At 40.5% G+C, this 19,350-nt stretch overlaps 1 protein-coding gene across 1 annotated transcript; it reads right to left on the bottom strand.

The window, feature by feature from the left end:
* Nucleotides 1-4,100: 4,100 nt before the first annotated feature.
* On the bottom strand, nucleotides 4,101-18,768 carry LOC117290340 (phthiocerol/phenolphthiocerol synthesis polyketide synthase type I PpsD-like). Its single transcript, XM_033771678.1, has 5 exons — nucleotides 18,595-18,768; nucleotides 12,157-12,457; nucleotides 10,550-12,021; nucleotides 9,968-10,061; nucleotides 4,101-9,805 (listed from the first exon to the last, which is right to left on the bottom strand). The coding sequence occupies exons 2-5, from the start codon at nucleotides 12,422-12,424 to the stop codon at nucleotides 4,254-4,256; spliced, it is 7,386 nt and encodes a 2,461-aa protein (XP_033627569.1). The 5' UTR covers nucleotides 12,425-12,457; nucleotides 18,595-18,768; the 3' UTR covers nucleotides 4,101-4,253.
* Between the last annotated feature and the right edge of the window lie 582 nt (nucleotides 18,769-19,350).

The raw sequence follows: 19,350 nt of genomic DNA, 5'->3' as shown, positions 1-19,350 counted from the left end.
TTTAGTGTAAATCTGTTGACATTGTGTTTTTTGTCCTACAAAAAGTACATAGACCCTTTAACGAAAAAAAAAAAAAAAAAAAAAAAAAAAATCAAAACTGCTTGCCTTTTTTTAGAAACCATAAAATAGAACCGGTTCTCTTTTCCCAGCGTTATTCCATTTTTATTAAATGGAACTTTCTTGCATTTTTGTGTAAAAACTTGTTTGACATTAATGCACGGCAGTTTAACCCCCCCCCCACCCCCCCCCCACCCCAATACCTCAAACCAATTTTTCTAAAAACAGAGTAGCGAAAATTCAGCTGGATCATGCCGCATAAGCGTTTTAGATTTAGTGACACTTTTCAAACGTTAGAGGGCAGCAGACCAACATTCTACCGTTCGCAGGTAAACGAAGTTCTGGCCGGCAGCTGCCGTACACAGGGACCGCCAACAAACTGGCTAGATAGCTCAGCTGAGTGCCGGTGTCCAAGTGAAATCTGTCCGCTGGAGATGCTGAACCCAAATTTTTAGAAAGTAGTTTGTACACAGTTCGCTGGTAGGAGGGGGGGGGGTGGCGGTACGCAATTATCTCGGCATTTTTATCTCGACGTCGCAGGTTCAAATCCCGCTCTAGTCAATGTGTCTTTGTTCAACCAAACATAAGTCAGTTGTATGATAATAATGAATTAAGATATATATTATCAAAGTTATTTTCGTTTAGCCCAGTAATAAGAGTGCGTGTTTTTTGTCTTCTTCTGGCGAAGGGGAAAACAGTATCAACCTCATTATTCGGGCGAAGGGGAAAACAGTATCAACCCCATTATTAAAGGCAATGGAAACTATTGGTAATTACTCAAAATACGAGTAATGGGGAGAGGTTGTTGGTATAAAACATTGTAAGAAACGGCTCCCTCTGAAGTGCCATAGTTTTCGAGAAAGACGTAATTTTCCACGAGTTTGTTTTCGAGACCTCAGATTTAGAACTTGAGGTCTCGAAATCAACCATCTGAACGCAGACAACTTCGTGTGACAAGGGTGGGTTTTTTCTTTCATTATTATCTCGCAAGTTCGATGACCGATTGAGCTCAAATTTTCACAGGTTTGTTATTGTATGCTTATGTTGAGATACACTAACTATGAAGGCTAGTCTTTGACAATTACCAATAGTGTCCACTGCCTTTAAGGGACACAAATAATGGAAAATGTTTATTAACGGATCAGTTGAAATGTGTTTTTTATAAATTGTATTTTATTATGCTCGTCACACCTTGAATAATAAATGTATCGGTTATAACAAATCCACCTCTGAGTAAATACAATAATGCGTCTGAAAACCGCTAGGCATTTTTCTGATATGAAAGTAATATTTATAATTATATTGTAATTTTCTTAAACCATTGTTAAGAGTATCTGATCAACAAATTTCAATGCGGGAAGACCTCTTGACGTTGGTAGCTGCTCTAAATTCCGACACCCCTATGTTAAAAAAATCGTATGTTCCTAGAAAGAAAAAAAAAAAAACACTGTCGGAACGCAGAAATGTCGGAACAAAACCAAGGGTTTTTGTTAGCCTAAAAGTAATTTTAATCCACATTCTGGATCACAATTTTCCAGAACTTATGACCCGTGACCCAGGTCATCTTTGATCCGGAATTGGTTAACAGGTTGGCAACAGTGACCCTTTCGTTACCTCTTGTTTATCAAACAAATTTTGTTTAAATGAAATCAAACACCGCAATAATAAGGTACGATTTAAGATGTTTTACTCAGGTGAACCATTTGATAATCACAAAGTGTGATGCATTATTTAAGATATGGAAACAAAGTTGTCAATACCATGCCTGTCATGTTCTGTCATGTTCTGGGGAAACTTTGTTTTGTTAGTCATGTATATTTTTTTTTATTATTTATTACCCTCTTGCATTATGTTGCATATGAATAGAAAGCTTAGGTGTTCTTCTTTAAAATGACACTAAATGTGCATTAAAGGAACACGTTGCCTTGGATCGGTCGAGTTCGTCTTTGAAAAGCGTATGTAAGCGTTTGTTATACAATGTACATGGTTTGAAAGATGTTTAAAAAGTAGAATACAATAATCCACACACATTTGCCTCGAAATTGCGTGGTTTTTCTTTTACTGTACGAACTAACACGGTCGGCCATTTATGGGAGTCAAAAATCTGACTCCCATAAATGGCCGACCGTGTTAGTCGACGACGTAAAAGGAAAACCGTGCAATTTCGAGGCATGTTTGTGTGGATCATTGTATTCTACTTTTACAACATCTGTCTACCCATATGCATTTTATAACAATTGGTTACAAATGTTTTTCAAATACCAACTCGGCCAATCCAAGGCAACGTGTTCCTTTAGTAACATGTTGCTGGACTTGGCCACCTTCACGTACAGTGTCCACCTGAAGAAGAAAAACAAAAACACCCACACCCACATTACAAAGACAGAATTGTCTCGTTAGCGTCCGTCTCATACTATGAAGGTTTCCGACAAGTACGTAGTTATGAAGAATCAATAAACATTTATAAATTCACAACGTTGTAAAAACGTTTACAAATACTTGCGAATGATATTTTGAGGGTGATTATAAAACTCAATGTGTTTAACTGAAGCCCGGTTCACAAGTTTGAAACATTTTGTAAGTTCTAAGTACTAATATAGACAAGTTATGCAAACCATTAAAAAACTGCTATCATAGTTAAATACTTCACTATGTTTCTTGGCGTTTATCATTCTTCCACCAAATTGTAATTCGGAGAGGGTAAAAATAGTTCTACAAAAACAAACATTTTCTTTAATATTTTTTTTTCTATACGAGAAACTGAATTTAACACTAAAGCCTAATGCTGGTATACACCGTTCATTCGTATCAAATAAAATGTTGCTAGTAATATTATTTAAAAAAAGAAAACATTAATTTATACAATGTTTTATACCATCAGCCTCTCCCCATTACTTGTCACCAATAAAGGTTTTATGCTAACAAATATTTTGAGTAATTACCAGTAGTGTCCACTGCCTTTAATTGAATTAAGGTCATTGAGCGAAAGGTTAAAAAACTACGTAGACTTACCCGATATAAATATTATTTTGAGAAAAAAATAGAATTCTAAAAAAAATAAAAAATAAATGTAAACAAAATATTCCGAAGTTGTTCTTGAGTTTATTTTGTACATTTAACAAACCAAACATTTAAGAAAGAAAACACAAGAATTGTATTAGTTTCTAAGTTGTAATACCACGTGGTAGTTTGAATTGCTGCCATTTCACTGAGCTGTTTAAACAACATAATTATGTTGAATGTCAGTGGTAAACTTGAATGCCTAAGGTGGTGACTCATCAATAAAATAGCGAGTCACCGTTTGTTTTGGTGTTGTTAGATTCATTTCCTCAACTACGTAGTTACTAATAATAAAATTTAAATTGACTAATCGGAATATTTACCCCAATACCAATATAAAGGTAATACCATATTGTTGTCCCTAAATACAGATGCATCGGTGCCTGAAAAACGTACAGTATTAACGGTTAAACAATGGTTTCGTTTAAAAAGAGAGTTTTGTCTCATTCGAAACAAAAGAGATCGTTCACCGGTTCAATTACTGCAATGAATCTCATTCAATCATAGTGGACCCTTACCATGAAATATGCTAACAACATTCATGCATGCGTACATCTCTTATACGCCTCTGTTAATACTTATGCATTACGTCATTATTCTTACCCAAAATGAGGATATGGGCGCACGTTCCCCATCACTTGCAGTGGCTGCGCCCATCGCCTCGTTTTGAGTTGGCATTGTGACGTACCTCAAAATATTAAGAGAGACGTTATAGCCGTGTACAAAACAGCGCGGTGTTCCGTCATTTGCCAACCAAAATGTTATTGCACACGCGCTATGTGCAATTAACATTATTTCATGGGAAGGGTCATTATTTCATTGGTGGACGATCATGTAGAAACTACGACCGAGTATCTTGTTGTACATAGTCTGACTTGGTGTGTATGGATTTTAGTCTTAAATCCATGTGCGTTGTTTAGAATGCAATAGTTATTATTATCTGCTTTGTGTAGCTGCTTTTTTTTATATTTGTGGTGTTTGTTAAACTTGTTTGAGCAATGCAATTTCTTTTTTGAGAGTAATACAGTTGTTTATGTCTTATGCCGCAAAGAACATGCAACTCAACCAATAACAAACAACCAGACATACCTTGGTCGATGTCACAACAGTATGAACTGGACGTACTAGTGTTTCGTTTATCTTTTGATTATAGATGTACATACATTGCAAAGCTCCTTTAATACCTCTGCAGATCTGGTCAGAATGTACATGTGGTTACCTTGAAGCAGAACCTTCTTGAATCGAAACTCTCTGGTCCTCTGCATTTCCCAACCATCAAGCAATCCTGGAGATACAAACGTGTCCTCTTTCCCGCCAAAAACTGTAAGTCCGCACTTCATTGGTTTCCGCGGATTGGTTGGGTAGGACTTACACATGCTAGATGCAGCTTCTATGCAGGGTACCAACCGACGCATAAGAGGTAGGTTGGAGAGAGTAGTGTTGTCCAGAAAACTAAATTTCACCTTCTCTTCCTTCAATACTTTCCGAAGCATTTGTGGATTCGACTGCAACAACTCCTTGATTCTATCAAATGCTCTGTGTGAAATGTTAAGCTCTTCTGGGTGAGGGTATGGCACTGTTGGTGCGTACCATGAACTGATGAACAAATGTTTGGGACTCAATCTGTCTTCGGCTACAAGAAGATGTGCAACTTCGAAGGCGATCAAGCTACCCATACTATGACCAAAAAATACAAAAGGCGATCCATTTAGTTTAGTCACTAAGTTGTCACGTATCAGTCGTGTGATCTCACTTAAGTTGTTTAAAGGTTGCTCGTCATCTCGACCTTCCCAACCTGGTAGCTGAATCATTAATACTTGAATGCCATATCGAATCAAGTGTCCAATCCAGGAAGCATACAGAGATGGTCCTGCACCATTTGAAGGAAAGCAGACAAGCTTGACTGCAACGGATGAAGGTGCTTCGCCCTCAACGACTACAACCTTTGGAGTAGAAGAGTCTCTGTTGTCACTTTCCACACTTTCGTCTCTTGCATCTGCTTCCTTTGCGAATATGGATTTTGTGATAGTCTTCCCGAGTTCTTCGATTGTATTCTTATCGTTCAGAAAATCAAGAGCTCCAAGATTGACTTCAAACTGTTGGTTGACCTGTTGGCTGAACTCTGAAGCCTTAAGTGAGTCTAGACCTAGAGATATAGGTGACGAATCATATTGAACAGGATCTGTTAGCCCAAGTTGTTCGCTTAAGAACTCGGCCAACTTTTCCATGACCTTTTCACGAGCCTTAGGAACCGGGAGCTTCAGAATAACTTGTCGCAGTGTGTTCTCAGCCGCTGCCAGATAAACATCTCGATCATGAAATATGCTTCGCATCATAGACACTGTTCCTTGTTTTTCCGTGAAGTGCTTCAGCATGAGACCGCGATGTCTCTTGGCGTACAGATTGCGGTTGAAGTAGCCGGAAATACCGAGTTGTGGTACATTGGCTTTCAACGCACAACCAATGGCACCTAGAACATCATTCGGAGTCATGCTGTCGACACCGTTCGTTTGCCACATACGGAGTAGATCCTTACGCACTGCAAAGCCAACATTGCTGATGACTCCTGCTTGTATTGCAGTTGCCGGTAAACCCCGTGTGTGTCGATAATGTGACAATGCGTTCAGGAAGACGTTGGCGGAGCAGTAGCTCGCTTGACCAGCATTACCGATGAGAGACACAATTGAGGAGATCATTAGAAATCTATCAAGCTTAATCCCTAACTTTTCAGTCACCTGGTGTAGTAGTAAAGCTCCATAGGCCTTAGGTGCCATTACACTGTTCCACGATTCAGTTGTCAGATTGTAGAGAAAACCATCATTGAACACAGCAGCACAGTGAAAAATACATTTCAAGGTTGGCCAGTTATCAGACCCTCTTTGCATTTTCTTCAACTCCCTCTCGACATCAGTGGCGTTGGAAATATCCATTTGAATGTGCTGAACATTTGCACCTACTGTAGCAGCTTGTTGGATAACTTTCTGGATCTCATCATTCATTGGTCGCCTAGAACCAATGTGGATATAACGAGCTCCTCTGGCCACCAACCACTCCAGCAACTTGAGACCGAACCCACTTGTACCTCCAGTAATGAAGTACGCATATTCTTTGTCAGCAATGAAGCCATCTTGTTCAAGAGATAATGGAAGAAGAACTTCATTTTCGCTTACTTCAATGATTTCTTCCTCAGGAATGGGTGTGTTTGATGCAGCAAGGGATGAAAAGTCTTTGAAGTTTTCAAGATTACATGACAAATGACCCTCAGTTATTGGGTCAAACATCTTCCAGAGATCAGACAAAGCAAGTGACATATCTTCAGTTGTTAAACTCTCAACTACGGCCTGAACCTTGGGATCAAACATCATCATTTTCATTTTAGGAGGGAGAGTTGGAAGATGTGTATGGTTTCTCTGGTGAGTCCCTTCTATTATCACAACAGTGGCGTTTCTTTTGAGCTTCGGTAACAACGACTTCAGGGATCTGTCCAGTGTTGATGAACTGGTGCACAGAAACAGAATATCGATCGATGACTCATCAACACTGTTGGAGCCTCTTACTGTGGTACTTGAGTTCTTGGTGTCACGGCCTTCGTCGCCTTCTTTCAGAATAACTGTTTCAGCTCCGGAGGAACGTGCTAACTGTTCTGCTGCTAGTACGCTACCGTCAATAACATCGACCTTGAAGCCAAATCGCATGCCAGAAGACACTGGTATAGCCTGATCAAACAAGACGGCATAGGGTAGGAAATCTCTAACAATACTGACAGCTTCACTGCTGGTCAAATAACTAGGCACTTCTGTCAGGTTCGAGAACTTTGCTGCCATTACTGACGAGATCGTCTGACAAGTGGTCACTCCAATGAATGTACTACTATTTTGGGCCAGATCTGACTCTTTGCCTGGTTTGCCTGCATACGTACACAAAAATGAAGCATGCTTACTTGTGACATCCGAACTAGATGTGTAAAATAGAAAGGCTTCAACTTTAACGGGGAATGATTCCTCGTCAACTTCATCAGTAGCCTTCAAAGGAGTGTTTCCTACGAAGATGCTACCAGAAGATGCCTGGGCATCCAATGACCAGCATGTTGCCGGGACAATTCCTGGACTCTCCGATATACTGTCCATCTGTATCCGTGGGGTTAAAATGTCAAATGACGTTCCCCGAGAAGTTAGATTTCGGACGGCGAGGCAATTTTCGTCACGTAGAAAAGCATCTTCTCTTCGAAGTATTTCCCATGCGATCTTAGCACAGTCTTCACTTTCTCTTGTGATCGGTAAGTCGATCAAACTCCCACTGAGATTATTTTCTTCGTGTGCCAAGATCATCGGAACAGCTTGATTAACTGCAGCAAAAGGTTGTATGTCATCTCCTTCGTTGGTCTTGTACCCTCCCTTTGTGATAAGAAGTAACTGTAGTTGCATTCTACCAGCCATCTGCCTGACACCATTAAAAACAGCACAACATGCCAACGGGCCATCTTCTTGCAACTTCTCGAATTGGTTCTGCGACATAACAGACTTTGTGTTCAAGTCAATGCCAAGAGCTTCAGAGGTTCTCATCAGAATGAAAATTGTGTCAGTGTCTTGATACTTAGATAGGACCTCAAGCACCTTCTCTGTTATATCCGTGTTACCTTCGATCACTGCCAGATCGACGCCATCGTCTTTCAACAGGCGTATCAAGGATAAACTTGTATCCGTACCGTCAGAAAACATGACGATCCTCTTTTGGAAAGCAGCCGTTGATTGCGTTGATGAGACATCAAGAGTGCCGAGGTTTTTCCAGGATGTACTCCACACCTGATGCTGTATCTTTTCGGCCTGAATGGTTTCAAACACAAGCTCCTTCACTGAGCAAAATACATTCTTTGTTTCGCTGTCTGCCACATCTATGTCACAAAAGAACTGTTGGTTAGTGTGCTTCACCCTCATGTGGATGATGACACGTGGTGGCGTTTCTGAATGGAGAACGAACCGAGTTATACTTTTTGGAACGCGGTATATGGATCGCGACGATTCGGCGGACATGCCTTGTTTCTCCTGACCTGTTAACAACATCAAAACAGCGAATGACTGTAAGATGCTGTCCATAAAGGCTGGGTGGTACACGAAACGATGGAATTCTCGTTGCACACTGGGAGGGGCTTCAGCAGTCACTAAAGCCTCTTTGCAATCTTCGGAATAGGTAAAAGCTACCATTCCTCTAAATGTCGGTCCAAGCTGAAAGCCGCACTCACGAGCCAAACCATAGAAATCTTCGGTTGGTCGAGCTTTGGTACATCGTTTGGAAATTCTCTCAACATCGACTTTAGCTGCAGAGGATTGTTGGGCATTACCATAATCTACGGGCCGCGTAATGTTGAGATGGCAATGCTGTGTCCATTTCTTGGTTGATTCTTCGTGACTTCTGAGTGTGAACAAGTACTCATCTGATGTCTTCTCTTCTACAGTTGTCTCCAAACAACCTTCGCAATCGGGTGCGAACATGAAACGATCAAATGACAAACCAGAGAGTACCATTGGATAACGTTTAGTGAACAACGACCTAGCTGCTGCAAGGGCCGTCTCTGTGTACGCAGCAGCTGGGACAACTACTGCACCTTGCAGTACGTGGTCTTTCACCCAAGGAACTCTAGACGCATTCAGGTTAGCCCGCCATATCTTCACCGGGGACTCCTTCAAGTAGAATGTCTGGCTTTGCTCACCAAGTAGAACATGTTTACCTTCTTCTATTGGAAACAGAAAGTTCTTGATTGCCTCTTGCGTCATGCTTGAGCATTTCTCTCGTTGCCAGGGGTAGTGTGGAATCGATACAACGCGGCGGTAGGCTGGTTGGAACAAATGTCGAAAGTCAACCTTTATACCGCTCACATGAAGCTTCATCTGAGACATTAGAAGGTTCTCCGAATCTGCCGCTATCTTACTGGTATCTCGTGGTCTCACTAATGACCCGGTAGAGATAAATTTGCCATCTGCATCCTGGAACTCTGTGAATGTCCCTCGAAGAGCAGGAAGCAGCGATGGATGGGGACCGACCTCGACGAATACACGGTAGCCGTCTTTTGCGAGTTTCTTTGTGGCTTCCATGAAAGAGACTTGTCTACGTACATTCTGAAACCAGTACGCTGGCGAGTTGGCTTCCTCATCCGTTAGATACCGACCAGTTACGGTCGACATCATGGGCAGAGTTTTGGTCTTACCTACCACTTTCTCCGTATTCAAGAACTTGCCGACCTTGTGAATAAACGGATTCTTGACGACATCTTGCTGTCTACTGTGGAATGCATTATTGACTTTAAGTACAACACATTTTACATTATCAGACTTAAGATCATTAACAAAACCCTCGACAGACGAGCTGTCTCCAGAAAATACAACCTGAGTTGGGCTATTAACAGCTGCTACATCCAGCAGCTTTCCATACTTGTTGTTCTTAGCTAGCTGTAGGGTGTCTTCAACACGGTGCAAGACAGCTACCATTTTGCCTGATCCGCTGGTCTTTTGTAGTTCCCTCCCTCTGCGGTAGATGAGCTTTACTGCCTGCTCCAAGCTGAGTAATCCTGCTGCATAGGCAGCTGCAACCTCTCCAACACTATGTCCAACCACTGCGTTGGGTACCAGACCACGCTGCCTCCAAAGATCCACAAGTCCGATGGCCACTGCACAAAGACATGGCTGGCTGATTTCTGTAATAGGATAAGATCAAATATCTCTTTTTAACCACGATGCAGGTTAACATTTTTAGTACGCTTGTAGAGAAAGATTGCTTTTTCAATTTTAGCACCTAGATTAGTTTAATGAAATAACCCCTAACATATGCAGAGATATGGAAAAAGGGAAATACTTACCCGTCTTGTTTATCAATTCTTTGCTTGTTTCCTTTGTCAGCATGGCAACCAACGACCACTTAGTTCCGCACTTCCGGAGAATCTCATCAATAATCTATAAACATTTAAAGTAAAGATAAAATACACAACATATAAAAATACAAAAATAAATCACATTATTTTAAGGAAACAAAATTAGAACGCCCACATATCCACCAACAACAAAACACATTATGTACCTATTTTGTTCATTCTAGCAGCAAAAACATTGAATAGAGGAGAATTTGAGAATGCGACCTTGGGGTTCACATGCCCGTACCGTGTACCACCCAATCACGAGTTTGCAGAGATACCAGGGGTGATTTGGGTAGTGACCCCAAATGTAAAACAATATATATATATTGACTGCCAAATCATATAAGTATCGAAATACTAGGGTGACGTGGAACATGTATTAGACAGTAAGAGCACCGAAACCTCAATCCGGCGGTCGCAGGTTAACATTCCACTCTCAAAAAGAACTTACCTTTGTTCATAATGATTAAGACACATTGTATCACAATTTTGTGAAAATGGATTCCCAAAACTAATTATCATGTTTACCTTAATCTTCGAAGCGAACACAGGCTGCGTCCGCATGAGCTCCCTTGCCATGCCCCACCACTGTGTTCCCATACCAGAGAACACGAAGACTATCTGCTGCTTAGTGTCTGAAGTTGCTGAAGCTATGCCTTCCACATATCGAGCTTTATCTTGAGGGACGTTGTCCAGTTTATGCTGGAGCTGTTCAAGAGCATCCTCCCTCGATCGAACAATGAATCCGATACGGTAGGCGTGGTGATGAGATCGAACAGCTGCGGTATACAGTGAAGCATTGTACACAAGCTTGTTTCCGTTGTCTGAATCTTCAATGAAACACTTCTTCCACTCTTGTACTCTCTGATAAAGAGCTTCTTGATTGGCTGCAGATACGAGAAGACATGCCAGGGTGTCCTTCTTGTCTATCGAGCTCTTGATGCCATTTGACACACCATTTGACCTCTCCAGAACAAGGTTGGCATTTGCTCCACCGAAGCCAAAGGAGCTGCAGCAGGCAAGATTACGTCTGTCTTCTTTAGGCCAGTTGGTCAACGTCTTAGGAATGTTAATCTGAAGAGCTTTGAGGTCCAAGTTGTCGTTTGGTGCTTCAAAGTGGACTACACGGGGGATACGTCCTTGATGTAGACTCAGTGCTACTTTGATGATTCCAGCCACCCCTGCTGCACCCTCCGTATGACCCAGATTGGATTTAACAGAACCGATGTAGAGTGGAGGGTCTTGAGGTCCGCGATGGCTTCCCATGACCTCACCCAACGCACCAGCTTCTGTCTTATCGCCAACTTTTGTTCCAGTACCGTGGGCCTCTGCATACACTATCTCTGAGGGGTGCACTCTGGCGTTGCGGCAAGCACTCTTCACCAGGTGAACTTGTGCTTCGTAACTGGGGTTTGCTATTCCCGGAGTACGTCCATCGTTACTGAGTGTACCTCCTCGTATGACTGCGTAAATACGATCTCCGTCCTTCAAGGCGTCACTCAAGAGTTTCAGGACAACCACACCAGCCCCTTCGCTTCGAGAATAACCGTCAGCTGATTGATCGAAACTTTTGCATTTCCCATCCCCTGCCAGCATTCCTGCTTGACAAAAGCCAATTGTAGCAGTAGGCATCAGTATCAAGTTGACCCCACCAGCTAACGCAGTAGAACATGAATTTCGTTTTAGTGCCTCGCATGCCAAATAGACTGAATAAAGAGACGATGAACAGGCAGTGTCCACTGAGAAACTTGGTCCCCGAAGATCGAACTCATAGGAGATACGGTTGGACACCATGCATGAGTTGGTGCCTGAGTTGCTGTACTGGTTCATGTTGTGGTACGGTGTACTTGTAAATGAGTTGTACTCCTGTGCAGTGACGCCCATGTATACACCGGTCTGAGATCCTCGTAATGCTGACGCGGGTATCCCAGCATTCTCCAAAGCCTCCCACGTGACTTCAAGAAGCAATCTGACCTGAGGGTCGAGATGAGCTGCCTCATCTGATACAAACAGGATGAAAATGAAAAGACAATTATAGTATAGTGATGGAAGTGTGTATTGCAAGTACAGCACGATGGAAGTTAATTAAACTAGTCTGGCCAAAGTTTAAAATTGAAATTGATTTAGGTATCTACCTGGTGGCATCTTAAAGAACTGTCTGTCGAACATGTATGGATCCTGTGAGATGTATCCACCATTTTGGGTGTACAGTTTCCCCGCTGCTTTATCTCCAGGACTCAGGAAGTAGCTTGCGTCAAAACGATCACGTGGTATTGGTGTTGTACAGTCTAGGCCTTCTGTCAGCATCTCCCAGAACTGTTTGACGCTGTCGACCCCGTTGCCATAGCGACATCCGATGCCGACGATTGCCACCTTTTGATTGGCGCTCTGAGGTGCTTCCATACTTTATGGCTCCTTCGCTTAAAGAAGTTTAATCTTAAGAGAAAAAAATCAATCGTTTTGTTAACATTGGGAGCGGCTTGCAAACAACAGTTCCAAACTACGCCCATTTCAATGTTGTTGTTTTATTTTAGCTTGATTACAACGTACAAGCTACTTTCTTTGGCGTTTGTATGTGTGTTTAAACGTTCATACGAGGTCTTAATTTGAAAACAAAAGAGGTCGACATGACGTAGGGATTTGAAACACTGTGGAATTACACAAGTCCAATCAGTCTTTTTTACCGTGTTGAAGAATATAATTTTCACCTGTACATAACAAAAGGAATGTCCACAAAGTGCAACACAGAGTAGGGGTTGGCTTTACAGGGATTATAAATAAGCGCATTATGCTATGAGGCCTTGGACAAGTCACGAGGGCACAGTTCGTCAAAGGTAGAGGTCGACACAGCACGACGCGACAACGAGATCCTAACAACTTTTTACTTTCGTCCTGTTTCACATTATGATGTTTAAAAACATGCTCTCTTTTTTTTTGGAAGTGCTTGGCGCTTTTTTTTTTTGCGTTTATTGAGAATGTACATAGTCGTTTCACAGTTTCTGTTTGCGAAACCTTTTTAAGAAAAGTATGTTTCCTGAAGACAGGCAGAGTATACTGTTCGAAGCGACGAGACCACTGGGTTTTTTTTTTCAGAGCCAACACACTCCACAAAAAGAGATCATTAACATGGTTGTACCCGCAAGTTTACTATTTAGAATTTATAGTTTTCTTAAACTATGTTAATTTTTGTATGATGATGTATACTCTATTATTTTTTAGGAGATGATATTTTAACCCATCTTGAATCGCCACAATGTATACCCTCTTGGCATGGACTCTCAAATTGTAGTCTAAATGCGTTTCAAGTTTCAAGTTTATAAACAACATTGAAACTTGTCTGCAGCAGGAGTTTCGTCGTCACGAATGCCAAAAGGGAAAGAAACACACGATGCGGATTAAATCTACAATGGCGTAAATTATGTTGTTAAAGCCATTGGACCCTTTCGGTTCAGAAAAAAAAAAAAAAAATCACAGATATACAAATAACTCACAGGGTTTACAGAAGGCAATGGTGAAAGACTTCTCTTGAAATAATATTATTCCATGAAATGCTTTACTTTTTGAGAAAACAGCAAAACAATATAAATTCTCGTCAACGAGAATTACGGATTTATTTGAAACGCATGTCACGAAACGCGCGGAAACAAGGGTGGGTTTTTCCGTTGCTTTCTCCCGACTCCGATGACCGATTGAGCCTAAATTTTCACAGGTTTGTTATTTGATATAGAAGTTGTGGTACACAAAGTGTGGGCCTTGGACAATACTCTTTACCGAAAGGGTCCAATGGCTTTAATTGGTGCTTTACAGTAGAAATCAGTCAAGCGCTGATACTGTATACAGAAGAAAAACAAACTATGGCAAAAAAACTTCAAGGTTGATTGGCGTTTTATTTTGGGCCAGCCCATCTTTTCCTGAAACGTGCAGGGTTCGGTACTTTCACAATCATACTATAACAACATGTTAAAGAGTTTAAAAAAAGTGTTTTAAGCTGAGTCATGAAAATAAAGGTTGTAGCTACATAAACATTTGCGAAATAAGATATAGAAAGTGTTGGGATACTCAAATATATAAGTTATGAATTGAAATTGAGCAGCTCAAATTGAAAAACAGTTTATAGGCGAGTAATCGGGGCTCATTTTCACAAATTTTGTAAGCACAGAAACTTGCTAAGTACAGCAAAGTATTGCTTGACAGAAAAAGAATACCAACAGAGAGGGGGATCAGGGGATGATATTGGTGCACAATGAGAGAAGGCTTGACTGAGGAGGGCGTAAGGAGGGAAGACGTATGCCTACTCGAAATAAAGGTGGGATTTCTTTTCTTAATTAATTTCATTTTATTTGAGTTTGCTTTTCTGGAGAAACATTTGCTTCACAATCAGAATAAATGAAATAAAATGAAATTAATTTAGAAAAGAAATCCCACCTTTACTTCGAGTAAGACGTATGCCTACTCGAAGTAAAGGTTGGATTTCTTTTCTAAATTAATTTCATTTTAATTCATTTATTCTGATTGTGAAGCAAAGGATTCTCAAAAAAAGCAAACTTAACACCGTATATTAGCCATAAAATACAACGGAGAGAAGACCAAAAGAACGTTCCCTTTTTTTAGATGTAATTTAAGAAAAATAGCTATGATATAATTATTTTCTCGTATGACTCTCTGAGAATCAAACGACACTCGGAATAGCGAACATAATCACCGTATTAGCCAATAGCCACATGAAGAGAAAAGTGGAAAAAGTTTTAGTTTTAACTGCGGGATGAAAACCCTAGTGAAAAGGTGAAATAATGCCGTTGGTTTGTTTTCCAGCGGAAATAGGGACTGAAAACTCAGCAGCGCCCAACCAACCCCACCGAAAAACAGCTTGTGCGACAGGGCCTAATTTTATGGAGCTAACAGCAAATATTGTTCACAAATTTCTGCTCAGTACAAATGAGTGGTCACAAAGTGTACTTTTTGACATGGTATTTTGGCTGGTAATTTTGTTCTGTATAGCAAAAGCGTATTGTACTTTAAAAGCAGCTCTGAAATTGGGACCAGTTGATTAGAATACAGGAGCGTCAATGCCGTGAGTCATGACCGTTAGCAGCATCAACTGATGGAACTACCGGCGCAAGCTTTTGTGTTTTTGTGATGTATTCTTTGAAATCAAGGTTATACAAGTAAGCATTAGTTTGGTTTTTGGAACCGTATTTGATTGATAGCCCTGCACATTTAATTTCAAAAGGATCGTACTTTTTAGACATCGCCGAAAATCCGGAGTGAATTTCAATATAGGAAGAATAAACCCATGTTAAGGATACACAATCTGAGAAAAGTTACTGGCACTAACCGTCTCAGATTATAATTCTGGGGCAAACAAACGAATAAATATGTTTAGATAACCACATTGCCTCGCAGTGAAATTTGTTTTTAATACTTTATACTTCCGAATTATACTGAACGAATGCTTTATCACAAGGCTTCTATAACCAAGAGTCTGTAATGCCACTAATTTAAAGACATGGTTTACCAAGGTGTTTTATTCAGTTATCTGTAAGCATATAGAGGAAGATTCCTATAAAAGTGATTGAGAAACTTGTTTTGACTCTTCATCTGAGTAAAACAATTTAAAGAGGACGACACATTTGTATGGAAAAGGGATAAACGAAAAAAGTATCATTGTGCCTGTAGACCATGCAAGGATAATCATCGTCCATGCACACGCAGTAGGCCTAGACTAGTCATAGGGGGTAGGGGTATGCGGGTGCCTCCATTCACCATTTGGGGGTGGGCGTACTTCTGTTGCTGCAGGTTATTGATGTTATTTTTTTTACATTTTTATTTTATTTTGTTCAAGTAGCAACAGTCTATCAACAAATGCCATGCAACAAGGGCAGTCTCAAAACTCAATTACAATTCCTCTCTGGCAAAACCACATCCTCCGGCTCTTTTTTGAACCAACACCGCTTCCAAGAAGAGATTATAACTATAGTCTGATCGAATACTATAGTAGTCTGGTCTGATCTACAGGAATTGTGTTCAAGTTCGTTTCCATCAACAATACCAAATTTTCGGTTTGCACCTGGTATCTGGATGACCCACATGTCCCTGGTTATTCTTGCACAAGGTTGTGACGATCACGGATTATAATAAGGGAATCAATGTGTGGTGAAGAGGTTTGCAACTAATATGTGGTTTAAACCCAAAGAGGCCTGTAATTTTAGCGGGACGAAGTCGAGGTAAAATATCAAGAACCAGGCTTCGGCGGGTTTAAACCACTAGTTGAAAACCGATTCAACCCACTTTGATTCCCATTCATAAACACCTTTTCGGTAAAAAAAAAACACCAATACTCTTTGGTCAAAAGTGAAATAAATGCAAAAATTATAATTGTTCAATGATTGCTTTCAACACTACATCCCTCCAGCTATGAAATGGTAAGGCCCCTTGTTAAACAACTCCTTATAAGGAGATGCTGTGCGCGTCGCGCGTATCGCGTGTTGTTGCTGTTTCAGCCGTTGCTCTCGACCGATAAGAATTAAGAAGCTGTCTTATAAGCACAGGTGCAAGCGTGCGTGTCACGCCCATGTTTCAACACTTTTTACTGGTGTTATATCATCCGTTTAAACAACCCCTCGTGATGCCCTCTCGACCGATCAGAATGGATAAACTGTCTTGCTGTCTTGAAAGAAATCATTGAACAATTGGCATTATGCATTGACGTCATCCAGCCGCCATCTTAGAGGAAAACGGTGACGAAACAATCGAGACGCACGGACTTGTACGCGCAGCGCACAGTATTGGCCAATGAACAACCTCCTTTTGACCTCTAGGTGAAGGCGCCCTACTAATATGACGTCGTGCCTAAGGTATATTATAATGTTTTGCATTTATTTTTTCTTTTGACCAAAAACTGTTGATGTTTTTTTACCGAAAAGGTATTTATGAATGGAAATCAAAGTGTGTTGAGTCGGTTTTCAATTAGTGGTTTAAACCCGCCGAGGCCTGGTTCTTGATAATATTTACCTCAACTTCGTCTCGGTAAAATTATCAAGAACCAGGCCTCGGTGGGATTAAACCACTGGTTGAAAACCTCTTCACCACACATTGATTCCCTTATTGTTCCTTTTAGTTTGTAGTTAATAAAATTCCCATCAAAAGAACTTAATTTGTGCACACTACAGAAAGTGTTTTGAAAGGAAACCACAAGAAACTGGGGTAAATTAACGACAGTAGTGCTTGGAAAAATAAATTATCTCGATCAATGGGTAAGAAAATTAAGCAAAATCGGTAAAAGTTCGACCAATTATTTTAATAAAAATGGAAAATAGTCTTCACGTGGGTTAACTTTCTACCCAACTGTGCTGTTCTCAAGTGCAGCTGCTAACGATAATGTTTCCCTTTTAATAAATACATGGTAATATTTGTTTCCCCAATGCTGAGCAATTGTTTGTCACGGAAGGTAGCTTGGCTAACATCATACTGGAATGAGGAACCTGGAACAAGAGGGCTACTATAGAAATGGGAAGACAATTTAGAAGGAGAGGTTGGGACTGAACTGTGAGCAATTGCCGAGGACTGCTGAAGATCTGGACCCAAATTCATAGAGCTGCTTTAGCAAAAAAAAAAAAAGATTACTAGACAACTCTCTGCTCAGCAGAAAGCTCAGCAGAAATGAGCATGCAGGATACCGGTCACAAATTGAAGACAAGTGATGTAGTTTGGCTGGTAACCTTATTCTGGTATGTTGCGATTTTTGTATGCTTATCAGCAGTACTTTTCGTGTTTAAGAAGCTCTTTGAAATCGGGCCCCTGGAGTTGCGGAGGAAGTGGGTTGTGGCCGCCATCTGTTCAACCCTATTGCCTAACCCGGAATGGAGTAGTGAATATAGGCGTAGAGTGGAAAGCCTTGATGGGCCCAACTTCATAAAGCTGATTCAGCAGATAATATATCAGCTGAATCAGCCTATTGCTTAAAGACACTGGACACTATTGGTAATTGTCAACGACCAGTCGTCTGGCTTGGTGTAATTCAACGTAATGCATAAAATAACAAACCTGTGAAAATGTAAGCTCCATTGGTCGTCGGAGTTGCGAGATACTATGTCACACGAAGTTGTATTCTTTCAGATGCTTGATTCGAGACCTCAATTTCTAAATTTGAGGTCTCTAAATCAATTTTTTTGAAAACTACTTCTTTTTCGAAAACTATGTCACTTCAGAGGGAGCCGTTTCTCACAATGTTTTATACTATCAACCTCTCCCCATTACTTGTCACCATAAAAGGTTTTTTGCCAATAATTATTTTGAGTTATTACCAATTGTGTCTTCTGCCTTCAACAACTTTGGGTTAGACGCCCACAACAGCTTTCGATGGTATAAAGCATTTTTAGGGGAATTAAACACTTCAAAGTAAAATGCGGTTATGAAAAAAAAAAGTTTGTGTGCCCTGAAATTTAACTCAAAAAGCATTTTATTTTTTAGAAACAATTAATATCACGGTCAGATTTTACAACAGAGTTAACTTTACATAACAATGTAAATGTTAAGTAACACATAACTCCCAGAAATTAAAATTAAAAGCTTACCTTTCGTCTAGAAGATACAATGTCCCATCGAGCATACAATAGTGTGATTTTATAACAGTCTCAACCACATCCTATAATAACATTTGTGTTCAAAGAAAACAACCAGACGCATTTGGAACTGGGTGTTCCCAAGCCCAATTCTGCAATATCAAAATTGAACAGCTGATGTGGCTGCTTTTTATATGCGGTGACACAGGGTGATACCTGAAGAAGACCAACCAATAGTAGGGTCCCACGAGCACACCCTATTCAAGCCTATACCGGAGCGCGTATGCGGACGGCCCTGGATAAAGGATATCACCCAAACAATTTCTGTTCATCACCCGTCGGCCATGGACAACACAAACAAGTTTAGTGGATAGTGGTTCAAGGCTTTTTTCATACAATATCCAGTTTGACAAAAGGGGTATTTAAGTCTGTTCTTTATTATGAGAATACGTCATCGGAATACGTCATCGGTTTTTCCAGTGACTTTCCAGCATTTTTTTCTTCTTCAAATGTGTGTATAACTCTTGTCACAACTACCCACATATAAGGATGATAAAGGTCCGTCTAGGACACGGGTGAACAAGCTTTCCTTATAGTATGCGCTTTAACACCCCTTCATTCAGCCTTGTAGTGGGTTTTGTGAGGGTCACTTTATATCGCCACCATTTTCATATTATGGTGAAAATAAAAATATGGTTAATTGGACACCTTCAAAGACCAGTATTCCTATTATAACAAAACTGTGAAAATTTTTACTCAATTGGTAAT

This window comes from Asterias rubens, chromosome 5 (assembly GCF_902459465.1).
Source record: "Asterias rubens chromosome 5, eAstRub1.3, whole genome shotgun sequence".
NCBI lineage: Eukaryota > Metazoa > Echinodermata > Asteroidea > Forcipulatida > Asteriidae > Asterias > Asterias rubens.
This window is presented reverse-complemented; position numbering and strand designations above follow the sequence as displayed.

What these genes read in the sequence shown, in the direction of transcription:
- LOC117290340 (XM_033771678.1), bottom strand. Translation starts at nt 12,424, where the DNA reads ATGGAAGCACCTCAGAGCGCCAATCAAAAGGTGGCAATCGTCGGCATC. An exon ending in GTTCTTTAAGATGCCACCAG is followed by an intron (nt 12,022 to 12,156) that starts GTAGATACCTAA and finishes TGTTTGTATCAG; the next exon opens with ATGAGGCAGCTCATCTCGAC. An exon ending in AGAATTGATAAACAAGACGG is followed by an intron (nt 9,806 to 9,967) that starts GTAAGTATTTCC and finishes ATCCTATTACAG; the next exon opens with AAATCAGCCAGCCATGTCTT.